The sequence below is a fragment of the Nicotiana tomentosiformis genome, chromosome 12 (genome assembly GCF_000390325.3).
Source record: "Nicotiana tomentosiformis chromosome 12, ASM39032v3, whole genome shotgun sequence".
Taxonomy (NCBI): domain Eukaryota; kingdom Viridiplantae; phylum Streptophyta; class Magnoliopsida; order Solanales; family Solanaceae; genus Nicotiana; species Nicotiana tomentosiformis.
In genome coordinates, this window is record NC_090823.1 from 64332060 (window position 1) to 64346356 (window position 14297).

The 14297-nt window shown below is 43.1% G+C and overlaps 1 protein-coding gene across 1 annotated transcript; it reads right to left on the bottom strand.

The window, feature by feature from the left end:
• Nucleotides 1–599: 599 nt before the first annotated feature.
• Nucleotides 600–1076, bottom strand: LOC138902769 (uncharacterized). The gene has a single exon (XM_070190667.1). It carries the CDS (start codon nucleotides 1074–1076, stop codon nucleotides 600–602), a length of 477 nt encoding a protein of 158 aa, XP_070046768.1.
• Nucleotides 1077–14297: the final 13221 nt, after the last annotated feature.

The window sequence follows — 14297 nt, forward strand, 5'->3', positions numbered from 1 at the left end:
GGTCATGTCACGACCCAAAATTCCGCCTTAGGTATCGTGATGACACCTAGTCTCTAAGACTAAGTAAGCCGATTACATACAACAACAACAACTCAGTTGACTCTAGGTTCTGTTGTCCCGATAATGCATATATGCGGTTCTGTTGTCCACCCGAGTTGGACGCTCCACCTACCTCTTCCTCTTCCTACCGATGGTTGCATGCCTTGCTCATGGGGGCGTGGTCAGGATGACGAAGTTGATGCAGATCCCGTTGGCGGCATCATGTTTCCCACATTCCTTACTAGTCAAAAACACATAATGTGACCGGGCTTCCGACAAGAATAACATACGTCTGAACCTTGGCGACAAATACCAAAATGATTCCTGCCACATCGGCCGCAATGCAGCACCGGGGGCCTCATCTTATTAGAGTCTCCACTATATCATAAGCTCTTCCCTCGGGGATTCTGACCCTGACTGGAATGAGTGGTCCGATTACGACACTGACCCTGAGACTATGTTATTGCATTAGCCATCGGATAAAATGGGTTCCGGTGAAACAGAGGTCTGAACTCACCTCGAGACTCACCCATATCACCTGTAGACCGGGCTCTTTTATGTTAGGCCAGATCATGCTCTCGAGCAGCTCGCTGTTGACTTTTTTGATCCTCCAAACTCTGCTCATAAGCTTGAATATGAGTAATGTCCATGTTCAGACTCAGAGAACTAGTGGTACACTCATTGATCAAATGTGGTCCTAGACCACCCACGAACTGATGTACCCTATCACTCGTCTCGGCCACAACCAAGGGAGCATACTTGGCCAAGGAGTTGAATTGCATGTTGTACTCCCAGACACTAACGTTACCCTGCTCCAAACGTAAGAATCTGTCTTGTTTACCTCGGCGGAGCTCAATAGGCAAATACTGTTGTAGAAAGGCCTCATAAAACTCCCTCCATCCTACTAGTGGAGCAAGAGGTCCTCTAGCTTGTTCCCATGTTTCATACCAATTCACAGCAACATCCCGCAATCTGTATGAGGCAAGCTCCGCGGACTCAGTATCAGTGGCATGCATAATTGGTAAAATCTGCTGCATCTGCACTAGAAAATTTCGGGGGGTCCAAATTTATGAAATCCCAAGCCCGCGTACTGATTGCTCTATCTGAGGCGGTAGGGGCCTGATGTTGGGCCTGAGAGGCTACTAATCTAGTTAACAACTACACAACACTCCTCATATATAGATATTGTTCAGGAACACCCGGAGGAGGAATCCTAGGCACATTAGCTTCTCCCTGTTGTTCCGGGGGTATTGATGTTGTTCTCGAAACTTGGGTATCAGCCTCATCATGAGGTCCGTGCCGACCAATAGGGGCATGTGGCACATGGCTGGTACCTTCTCCTAGTTCTTCATTCAATCCCTGAATAATTTCCTGACGTCTCGTGGTAGGCATCGCTATAAACATAAACAATATGGGGATTAGAAATGAATACTTACGACCCCGCTCTAGCGCACGATCTATATTAGAAGAAAACGTATTCACCCTAGATATCCCGTAGTGTCACGCTCCAACTCGAAAAGCGCGACCGGCGCCTAACCGAGTGAACCCGGTCAAGCAAACCTATTAGACGCTTTCTACCCAATGCACCCATGATCAAGAGAAGACATAATTTCATTAATTAGACAGTAGGGAGATCATGTACACAATACTAAATCATTTCATTACTTACTTCACTTTTAAGTCTAAAAATACACATGTTCTTATAGTTTGAGTGGAACAAGTGATCAAAACACAACATAACTTGTTTGACTTTTCTAGCACCCATGTATAACCCACATAGTTTCTACGGAGCCTCTAAAAGATACAAAAGAGTGTTATGATAGAGCCGACAACAAGGCCCTGGCTATACCTCAAAACGTGATAATAATATGAATAAAAGATACAATACATGACCCCAGGATGAAGTGGGGCTCACCAAGTCTGCTGGGAAGAGGATGTACCACTATCGCTGATCAACACTGCCTGCTATGGAACCACCTGCATCCATTTAAAGATGCGGCGCCCCCGGCCAAAGGAATGTTAGTACTGTCGAATAGTACTAGTATGTAAAACTAAACACCATCTCAATAGAATGAATAATAATACAAGGAAGAACAGTCAAGAATTCAATAAGAGCTTCAAGTAATACTAAAACAACAAGTTAATGATCACATAAGTTTTCAAGTCAATTTTCATGTTATTAGGTTGGGTGATATTTAGTGCCGATATACCATAATTCACAATACCACCGTATTCTTACACAGGGTCTAATCACGACCCGATCGACTAGGTCGTCTCATTTAAGACATCAACCGTAACCACAATTTCATTATAATTTCCAGCACAGTCACCACCATGTGTGCAGCATGGCATCCGATCACGGCCCGATCGGCTAGGCCGTCTCACCAGAGACATTACCTATTTCAGTCAATCATCTCACATCATACTTCTTTCACATCCTTTAAATTCATTGGCACTAGTGGCCATAATTATAAAGTCATTCTTGTCACTTGGCCGTATTTCATAATTCCAGTTCCCCTTTCCACATTCAAACATCATTATCATTATCAACAATAATAAGTCTTCCCGTTCAAGACATTAAATTCACATATGAGCAATTTGGGAATCTTAGGCACATAGAGGCTTTTCATACAATTTGGCATCACAACCTTTATTTCGATCTTGACTTGAAGTCTTAACATTTTTAACACATATTCCATATTTTGAACACATCCTCAATGATAAGGTGATATGATGAAGCATTTACAATACATATTGAGCATATATCCTTCAACACAAGCACATTCGGAATAGCCAATTCTATTATGATCAATTTGGGACTTACACCATGAACACCGTGGGATTTGATTCTAAGAAGAAGAGGGTTTAGCCAACATACCTCAATTGAGCTTCCTTTAAACTTTAAAACGTTTTGGAATTCTTAGCAACTTCGATCTATTTTAGAAATATAACAAATTGGACCAAAATTAGGAAGACGGTCATGATTCTAGCTCATTTGAGCATATTATCAAACACTATGTGTGCATTAATATTTTTAAGGCCCTTTTGTGAAAGATTCCATCATTCCCAACCCATTCTCTACCATTTTTAGCTCACAACCTTCCCACATTATTTGATAACACATGCATGCAAGATAATAACCCCCACACCCAAGAATTGTCTTTCTAACTATCCTATGTTTTGTAAATATTTGAAATTGAGAGCTAGGACATAGATTCTTACCTTTAGGATGAAGACTTTCTTTGTTAATCCTCAATGATTGAGCAAGAATTGATGGATAATAGGTTGAAGGTTACTCCCCCACACTAAGCACTCTTTATCACTCTAAAAGTATCAGAAATTTGCTCAAATTTGACTATGGCATATGTTTTATTGAAGTAGGGTCGGGTTATAAAAACCCAAAAATGAAGCCCCGGGACAGGATCCGTGGTCGCAAATACGACCGCATAATGATTCTGCAGTCTGCAAAATGACCGCGAAAAATGGCCTTCGGAACTGGGTTGGCCTGCTTCACTCTGCGGCCATTATGCGGCCCGCATACCTGTTCTGCGGTCGCATAATGCACCGTAGAACCTCCCTCCGCAAAAATTCTAAGACTGATTGTGCGACAAAATTGAGGCTCGCGAAATGGTTGTGTGGTTGCATAACTGGCCGCAAAATTGTCATAAAAAATGGCCCAAGTGGCTGCTTCACTCTGCGGTCATTCTGCGGCTCGCAGAGTGATTATGCAGTCACATAATGGGCTGTAGAAATGCCTATCGCTGCAAAATATTTTCCTTCAACTCCCCAGCGCACTGTTCAATCCAAAAAGTCCGAACCCCGATTTTTAGGAAAAGTTCGAAGAATTTCTACTATTATTAAACTCTACACCTACCCCGGCATCATGGAACCCCGATTTTTAGGAAATATTTTACGGGGCCTTATATCCTCCCCTACTTAAGATCATTCGTCCTCGAATGAGGATCAAGGCTCACTATTTAGCATCCTATGCAACTCAGTTTTCATACCACACACCAGCAGCCCCAAATTCGACTAACTCCCTGAATTTTCAAAAATTTAGCCAGAGTTTCCCCTGTAACTAGGCCTATCTACCTGTCAGAGAGCCCCAGAAATACATCCTCAAAATATATATATAATCCAATGACGTAACATAACTCATAACAACACCAACCGTGGCCTCACATACAATATATTTAGAAAGAAGCACCTTTACATTAACTGAACAAGTGATACAAGAATCCATAGGCGACAACTTTATAGAAAGGTTACATAGCTTATACAAACAAGTAAGGATACTTCTTTTTCATCTCTTCCTCAGCCTCCCAAGTAGCCTCTTCAACCTGCTGGTTTCGCCACAATACCTTCACGGATGCAATTTCTTTATTCCTCAACTTTCCGACTTGCCTATCAAGAATGGCAACTGGAATTTCTTCATATGACAGTTCTTCATTAACCTCAATGGTCTCAACCGGCACAATAGCTGACGGATCTCCAACTACCTTCTTCAACATAGACACATGGAATACCGGGTGCACTAATGACATATCGGGAGGTAGCTCAAGCTTGTACGCCACCTGACCAATCCTCTGAATGATTTTGTACGGCCCGACATACCTCGGACTCAATTTCCCTTTCCTTCCAAACCGCATTATACCCTTCATGGGGGAACCTTCAAGAATACCCAATCATCTTCCTTGAGCTCTAAGTCTCTGCGACAAACATCCGAATAGGATTTTTTTACGACTCTGAGCACTTTTCAACCGCTCCTTAATGATTTTAACCTTTTCCATAGCCTGATGCACGAGGTCTGGTCCTATCAACTCAGCTTCCCCAATCTCGAACCACCCAATGGGAGATTTACATCTCCTACCATATAATGCCTCAAATGGTGCCATTTGAATACTAGCATGGAAGCTGTTGTCATAAGCAAACTCTATGAGTGGCAAATGATCATCCCAGTTACCCTTGAAGTCAAGAACACAAGAGCGCAATATGTCCTCAAGTGTCTGAATAGTCCGCTCTGCTTGCCCGTCGGTCTGTGGATGGAAGGCTGTACTAAGATTCACCTAAGTACCCAAACCTTGCTGAAATTTCTTCCAAAACTTTGCCGTGAACTGAGCCCCTCGATCGAAAATGATAGAAATTGGAGTGCCATGCAGCCTGACTAATTCCTTGATATACAACTGAGCATACTGTTCCGCTGTGTCGGTATATTTAACTGGCAAAAAGTGTGCTGATTTCTTGAGCCGATCCACAATCACCCAAATTTAGTCAAACTTGTGCGGAGTGCGTGGTAATCCAACCACAAAATCCATATTAATTATTTTCCACTTTCACATTGGAATTTCTATGTTCGGTGCCAACCCACCAGGCCGTTGTTGTTCGGCGTTCATTTGTTGACAATTCAGACATCTTGCCACAAAGTCTGCCACATTCCTTTTCATGTCACTCCACCAATAGACTTCCTTGAGATCATGATACATCTTCGTAGAACCTGGGTGCACGGAATACCTAGAAGTGTGAGCCTCGGTCATGATTCTTTCCCGGAGACCAGCTACATTTGGAACACATAGCCGCCCTTGGTACCTTAGTGTACCATCATCCATGCCAAGAGTAAAAGCCATAGTTTTATTTTTTTGAATCCCCTCCTTCAGTTGTGTCAATAATGGATTGTCGTGTTGCTTCTCTTTGACATCCACGACAAGCAATGATTCAGCCCTATTTTACACAATTACCCCTCCTTCACGAGAGTCCACAAGACGAACTCCCAAGCTAGCTAACTAGTGAACCTCCCTAGCCAACGGCCTTTGACATGCCTCCAAGTGAGCCAAACTACCCATAGATTTCCGGCTAAAAGCATCCGCCACAACATTGGCTTTCCCGGGTGATATAGAATATCGATGTCGTAATCCTTGAGTAACTCAAGCCATCTTCTCTTCCTCAGATTCAATTCCTTTAGTCTGAAAATATATTGAAGACTCTTGTGGTCTCGTGAATACATCCACATAGACCCCATACAAATAATGACGCCAAATGTTCAATGCAAAAACCACCGCAGCAGGTTCCAAGTGATGTGTTGGATAGTTCTTTTCATGATTCTTGAGTTGCCTAGAAGCATAAGCTATAACCTTGCCGTGTTGCATTAACACACACCCAAGACCGATCCTTGAAGTATCGCAATATACCACAAACCCATCTATACCCTCTGGCAGAGTCAACACCGGCGCCGTAGTCAATCTTGATTTCAACTCCTGGAAGCTCCTTTCACAAGCATCGGACCATTGGAACTTAACCGCTTTCTGAGTCAATTTAGTCAACGGAGAGGCAAGAGTAGAGAACCCCTCCACAAACCTCCTGTAATACCCTGCTAAGCCCAAGAAACTGCGAATCTCGATTGGCATTGTAGGTCTAGGCCAATTCTTCACCGCTACAATCTTTTGAGGGTCAACCTTAATTCCTTCTCTGGAGACAACATGACCTAAGAATGTGACAGACTCTAGCCAAAATCCACATTTTGAAAATTTTGCGTACAATTGGTGCTGATGAAGAGTCTGCAAAACTGCCCTGAGATGATCGGCATGGTCCTCTCGACCTCGTGAATACACAAGAATATCGTCAATGAATAGTATCACAACGGAATCGAGAAAAGGCTTGAAAACTCGATTCATAAGATCCATGAATGCCGCCGGGGCATTTGTTAGCCAAAAGACATTACCAGAAATTCAAAGTGCCCATACCGGGTCCTGAAAGCTGTTTTCAGAATATCCTGCTCCCTGATCTTCAATTGGTGGTACCCGGACCGTAAATCAATTTTGGAAAAGTACCTAGTGCCCTGTAACTGATCAAACAAATCATCTATTCTTGGTAATGGGTATTTGTTTTTGATTGTGACTTTGTTGAGCTATCGGTAGTCAATACACATCCTCAGTGATCCATCTTTCTTCCTCACAAAGAGAACCGGTGCGCCCTATGGTGACACACTCGGTCGGATGAAACCCTTCTCTAACAAATCCTTCAATTGTTCCTTTAGCTCCTTCAATTATGTTGGTGCCATCCTGTAGGGCGGAATAGATATAGGTTGCGTGCCTGGCATCACATCAACCCCAAAATCAATCTCCCTGTCTGGTGGAATCCCAGGGAGCTCATCAGGAAAGACCTCTGGAAATTCATTCACAACTGGCACCGACTCGAGTGTAGGCGCCTCAACATCAGTGTCCATAAGACGGACCAAATGATAGATACACCCCTTATTAATCATCTTCGTGGCCTTAAGGTAAGAAATAAACCTACCTTTTGGCATTACATTATCCCCCTTCCACTCAACAACTGGCTCATTTGGAAATTCAAACCTCATAGTCCTAGTTCGGCAATCGAGCTTGGAAAAACATGAATAAAGCCAATCCATTCCCATAATTACATTAAAATTGACCATCCCCAATTCAATGAGATCGGCCACGGTGTCCCGACTATGCACCATGACAACACAACCCCTATAAGACCGTGTGGCCACAATAGACTTGCCAATCGAAGTAGATACAGAGAACGACTCAGGAAACTATTCCGGTTCTATCCCAAATTCCATAGCAACATAAGGGATAACATAGGACAAGGTGGAACCGGGATCAATAAGAGCATATACATCATGAGATTGGACAGTCAATATACTTGTGACAATATCTGGAGAAGCCTCTGTAGTCTGGCGACCACTCATAGCATAGAAACGGCTGGGTCCTCCTAAACTCTGCGCACCACCCCTAGCTACACCACGCCCTGCTGGTGCTGGAGTGCCTCGAGCTGGAGGGGGTGATGAACGACGCCTGGGGCATGGGGGCCTCCGCTGCTGCTGGAATCTCCCTCCTGATCGGCCCTGCTGGTGGGGTCCCCTGCTGTCCTGATTGGTCCTGAAACGACTCCCCTGCTGCTGACTGGGCCCTGCTGGTGGTGCACTGGCTGAATACTGAGCAAAAGAGTGGGATGGCGCTGATGACCCTCCCGTAAAAGCTGATCTTCCCCCACCAAATGACTCCCCAAAGTTGCCTGCGGACCGGGCCTTGCTGGTACCCTCTCGCTCCATTCTGTTCTTCAACTTACGGTTCTCTGTAGCTTGAGAAAATATTACCATCTTCCCATAGTTCATATCTGAATTCAAGGCAGCTGTAGCGGCCTCATTTATAACCAAGAGGCTAAGGCCCTACACAAACCGGCGCACTCTAGCCTCCATAGTAGGCAAATGAGAATGGCATATTTAGACAGACGCCCGAACTCCATGTGATACTCCCACACACTCTTACTTCCTTGCTTAAGGTTCTCAAACTCTGCGGCATGAGCTGCCCTAGTCTCGGCCGGCAAGAAATGGTCCATGAAAGCGTCAGCAAATTCACTCCACCTCGCTGGAGGCCCCTCTTCCCGAGAGTCCTCATATAGCTCAAACCAAGAATAGGCCACCCTTTCCGGCGGTAGGCGGCCAACTCCACTCCCTCCGTCTCAGTAGCGTGCATAACCCGGAGAGTCTTATGCATCTCATCAATGAAGTCCTGTGGGTCCTCCTCGGGATTAGCACCTATGAACACCGGAGGATCCAACTAAAGAAACCTGTTCACCCTGGAACTACCAGAATCCCCTTGTTGGCTAGAAGAAGTGGGTGCAACATTTGATCTATGGGCTTGAGAAGCCACTATCTATGTCAGTATCTAGATAGCTCCCCTAAGATCCCAGTCAGAAATACCAGAACCGGAAGCTGGGGCTGGAGGTGGAACCGGAATATCAGTTAGAGGAACCGCTGTACCCTCAGTAGGTGCAGGAACTGGTGTGGCTTGGTCAGGTGTAGTGGAATCAGGCAGTGTAGCAGTCGGGGGATTATCCCCACCCCTCGGGTATTCACCCGCATCATCAAATAAAGGGTCAACTGCCACTCCTGAGGAGGCATTGGCTCTTTGGCCAGTTCTTGCTCTCTTTTGAGGTGCCATGTACAGAAAGTTAAAGGAATGCACGAGTTAGAGGAGGGACAGTTTCACAATGAGTTTCATCGCACGATCCAGAATATCAAAGAAGGGTATTATTCCTAAATGTCCAAGTAGCCTCCAACTTATAGATGTGGTCGACAACATGTCGCTAAGGAGGACTTTACTAGACACGACTCCGAGACATCCTAGGACACTTTAAAACCTTAGGCTCTGATACCAAGTTTATCACGCCCCAACTCAGAAAGCGTGACCGACGCCCAACCGAGTGAACCCGGTCAAGCAAGCCTGTTAGACGCTTTCTACCCAACGCACCCATGATCAAGAGAAGACATAATTTCGTTAATTAGACAGTAGGGAGATCATGTACACAATACTTCACTTTTAAGTCTCAAAATACACATGTTCTTATAGTTTGAGTGGAACAAGTGATCAAAATAACATACAACATAACTTGTTTGACTTTTCTAGCACCCATGTACAACCCACATAGTATCTACGGTGCCACTAAAAGATATAAAAGAGTGTTATGATAGTGCCGGCAACAAGGACCCGACTATACCTCAAAACGTGATAATAATATAAACAAAAGATACAATACATGACCCCGGGATGAAGTGGGGCTCACCAAGTCTGCTGGGAAGAGGATGTACCACTATCGCTGATCAACACTGCCTGCTATGGAACCACATGCATCTATTTAAAGATGCAGCGCCCCCAGCCAAAGGGACGTTAGTACTGTCGAATAGTACTAGTATGTAAAACTAAACACCATCTCAATAGAATGAATAATAATACAAGGGGGAACAGTCAAGAATTCAATAAGAGCTTCAAATAATACTAAAACATCAAGTTAAAGATCACTTAAGTTTTCAAATCAATTTCCATGTTATTAGGTTGGGTGATATTTAGTGCCGATATACCATAATTCACAATACCACCGTAATCTTAGACGGAGTCCGATCACGACCCGATCAGCTAGGTCGTCTCATTTAAGACATCCACCATAACCACAATTTCATTATAATTTCCAGCACTGTCACCACCATGTGTGCGGCATGGTGTCCTATCAGGGCCTGATCGGCTAGGCCGTCTCACCCGAGAAATTACCTTTTTCAGTCAATCATCTCACATCATACTTCTTTCACATCCTTTTAATTCATTGGCACTAGTGGCCACAATTATAAAGTCATTCTTGGCACTTGGCCGTATTTCATAATTCCAGTTCCCCTTTCCACATTCAAACATCATTATCATTATCAACAACAATAAGGCTTCCCATTCAAGACATTAAATTCACATATGAGCAATTTGGGAATCTTAGGCACATAGAGGCTTTTCATACAATTTGGCATAACAACCTTTATTTCGATATTGACTTGAAGTCTTAACATTTTTAACACATATTCCATATTTTGAACACATCCTCAATGATAAGGTGATATGATGAAGCATTTACAATACATATTGAGAAAATAACCTTCAACACAAGCACATTCGGAATAGCCAATTCTATTATAATCAATTTGGGACTTACACCAATTACATGAACACCGTGGGATTCGATTCTAAGAAGAAGGGGGTTTAGCCAACATACCTCAAATGAGCTTCCTTTAAACTTTCAAACGTTCCGGAATTCTTAGCAGCTTCGATCTATTTTAGAAATATAACAAGTTGGACCAAAATTAGGAAGATGGTCATAATTCTAGCTCATTTGAGCACATTATCAAACACCAGGTGTGCATTAATATTTTTAAGTCCGTTTTGTGAAAGATTCCACCATTCCCCAACCCATTCTCTACCATTTTTAGCTCACAACCTTCCCACATTCTTTGATAACACATGCATGCAAGATAATAACCCCCACACCCAAGAATTGTCTTTCTAATTATCCCATTTTTTGGAAATTTTTGAAATTGAGAGCTAGGACATAGATTCTTACCTTTAGGATGAAGACTTTCTTTGTTAATCCTCAATGATTGAGCAAGAATTGATGGATAACAGGTTGAAGGTTACTCCCCCACACTAAGCACTCTTTCTCACTCTAAAAGTATTAGAAATTTGCTCAAATTTGACTATGGCATATGCTTTATCGAAGTAGGGCCGGGTTATAAAAATTCAAAAATGAAGCCCCAGGACATGATTTGCGATCGCATATGCGACCGCATAATGATTCTGTGGTCCGCGAAATCATCGCTAAAAATAGCCTTCGGAACTGGGCTGGCCTACTTCACTTTGCGGCTGTTATGCGGCCCGCAGACCTGTTCTGCAGTTGCATAATGCGCCGCAGAACCTCCCTCTGCAAATATTCTAAGGCTGATTGTGCGACAAAATTGCAGCCCGCAAAATAGTTGTGCGGTCGTATAACTGGCCGCGAAATTGTCATAAAAAATGGCCCAAGTAGCTGCTTCACTCTGCGGCCAGCAGAGTGATTATGTGCAGAATGATTATGTGGCCGCATAATGGGCCGCAGAAATGCCTATATCTGCAAAATATTTTCCTTCAACTCCCCAGCGCACTGTTCAATCCAAAATGTCCGAACCCCAATTTTTAGGAAAAGTCCGAAGAATTTCTACTATTATTAACCTCTACGCCTACCCCGGCATCACGGAACCCCGGTTTTTTGGAAATATTTTACGGGGCTTTACACATTGCCTCCTATTTATAAGCATGGTGCACAACATACCCATAAACAAGACTCTATTAAATACGACTTGCAGACTCCCTAGGCCAAACCTGTTCTAATACCAAGTTTGTTACACCCCAACCTTGGGAGGTATGACTGACGCCCGAATGCCCGTGCGAACCGACGTCCATGCTTAGACCCTTTTTAATATAGAATCTGGGCCAACAAGGCCTTCAAGTGATAGTGCCCGGATGTAAAATGTACACTTCTGACTGTGAAAGAGACTTTAGCATTGATATATTTACCCATACACATATACATCCGTTAAAATCAAGGTCACGATCATCTTTTACATATACCCAACCACTAGTTTAGTCTGCAAGCCTCAAAAATTTTAAAACATAATACATGTACACAACTTGGCCGGGACAAGGCCCCACCATACCCAAAATAACTGGAACATGCACTTCGATACCTAGTGGCCTCTGAATATCTACTCTCAAGACGTGGAGTGCACGACCAATCAGCTGGAACAAACACCCTACTGGGAGGGACGTCACCAGGTCTATCTGTACCTGTGGGCATGAACACAGCGCCCAAAGAAAATGGGCGTCAATATGAAAGATGTACTCAATATGTAAAATGGATAATATGCATAATCAATGGCATATCATAAGAGATAGAAATACAAAAGCTTAACCTGGATACCGTAGACAAGCCACCGGGGGTGTACACTGCTATAACCATGAAAGATAAATGTATGCAAGCTTTTGTAAAACCAAGCCTATATATATATATATATATATATATATATATATATATATATATATATATATATATATATATATATATATACACACATTCAGCCACTCTTTGGGGTTTGGGGCATATTATAACATTTCACTTTATACCCGACCTCATTGAGGACTTGGTGTACCCGACCTCAGGATGTTTGGATTGTACCCGGCCTCAACAGGACTCGACGTAGTCGGCCACAAGAGGGCTCGGTAGTCTCACATTACACATCCTCTTTATACCCGGCCTCATAGAGGACTCGACCGTACCTGGCCTCAGGAGGTCTCGACTATACCCGACCTCAACAGGAGTCAGCGTAGTCGGCCGCAAGAGGACTCGGTAGCATCACATCACACATCATCGTACTCGACCACACAAGGGCTCGGCAAAATCTCATATCATGTCTCATCATACCCAACTGATCGTTGGTTGCACAATAGGTGCCATACCTGGCTGACTATAGCGCGGTTCTGTTAAGTAAAATAGATACATATATATAAGTGCAATGCAAAGTTAATTTCAAGAGAATACATAGATTAAACTCAGAAGGAAATCATATCTTTTCCGAACTCAAGGTACTATCTGGAAACACTTCAGTCTTGAAGGAATACCACCGGTAAGAACAATGTAGAAGAACAGAAACAACATTATTGAGGAGACCTTAGAGCAGACCAATCTAACAACACCGAAATCCTTGAAGGATGGAGAGACGCTTATATCAAATCATGCCAAGAAAGAAAGCTATCCTACATACCCCTCTGAAGAACTAGCTACACTTATATGGTGGTTAACTCTGCCTCCAGCGAATATCCAAAATCAACACAACAAGACGATAGATGTTACATTGATGATTAAAGCTTCCTAATGCTAAATCCTGCTGGGTTCATCTTTGATTTAGCCTTTTTATACTATACTAAGTTCTAGGAAATTCCGCCACTTCACATGCAAAATGAGTCCCCCCCGCATCGGCTGCTATGCCTGGTGGGATAGCTAGCGAAATCTGGTCACATGCAGTTGCCCCTTTTGCCCGATAAGGTGCTGCCTGCTGGTTGGTTGTACCCAAAAATCTTCCAACTTTGTATGTGGGGTGTAACACCCAACCCCACTAGGTAAGCCAAACACTGGTTACACAATTCCAATGACATTAACGAGAAATCAATAAGTGAAATAACTAAATTCTATGCTATAACCCAAGGATTGGTAGTACAAGTCATGGGCCACTAAGACTTAGATTTACAAAGTTGGTATGAGAATAAATACAACATATGTTTAGAATATACATAAATAGATTACAAATCTAAAACTACCAAGGACAAGTGATATCTATATCTGGAAAGTAGGTACATCTTCAATGCCAGTTTCTGCCATCCACAACAACTCAGCTCCAAGATCTGTACGCAAGGTGCAGAAGTGTAGTATGAGTACAACCGGCCCCATGCACTCAACAAATATCATAACTAACCTCGACGAGGCAGTAGAAGCAAGTTATAAATGATACTCGCTAATCACCTGTACAATTCATAAATCTAACAAATACAGAACAAACAATATTATCAAGTCATGAATCACAGATAAAACCACCTTGGTGCACATAATAGCTTAGCGTACTCTGATCAGTCAACAATCCAGCATATAAAGAAGTTATGCAATTAAATCAGGTAAACAACCAAGGAAAATTTCAAGTAAAGATGAAATTCAATAACCAAATCAAACACTGACCAGTGTTTCCTCAGAGATATCATAACCGAACCAAATCACTGATTAGCTTTTTCCAAAGTCCACATCAACCAAAAAACCGTTGGTTTCTCACAAATCCGCCTGTACACCATCAAGAAGGAACATGAGAGGGTGACCCTAAGGGGGTGGATCCATATCCA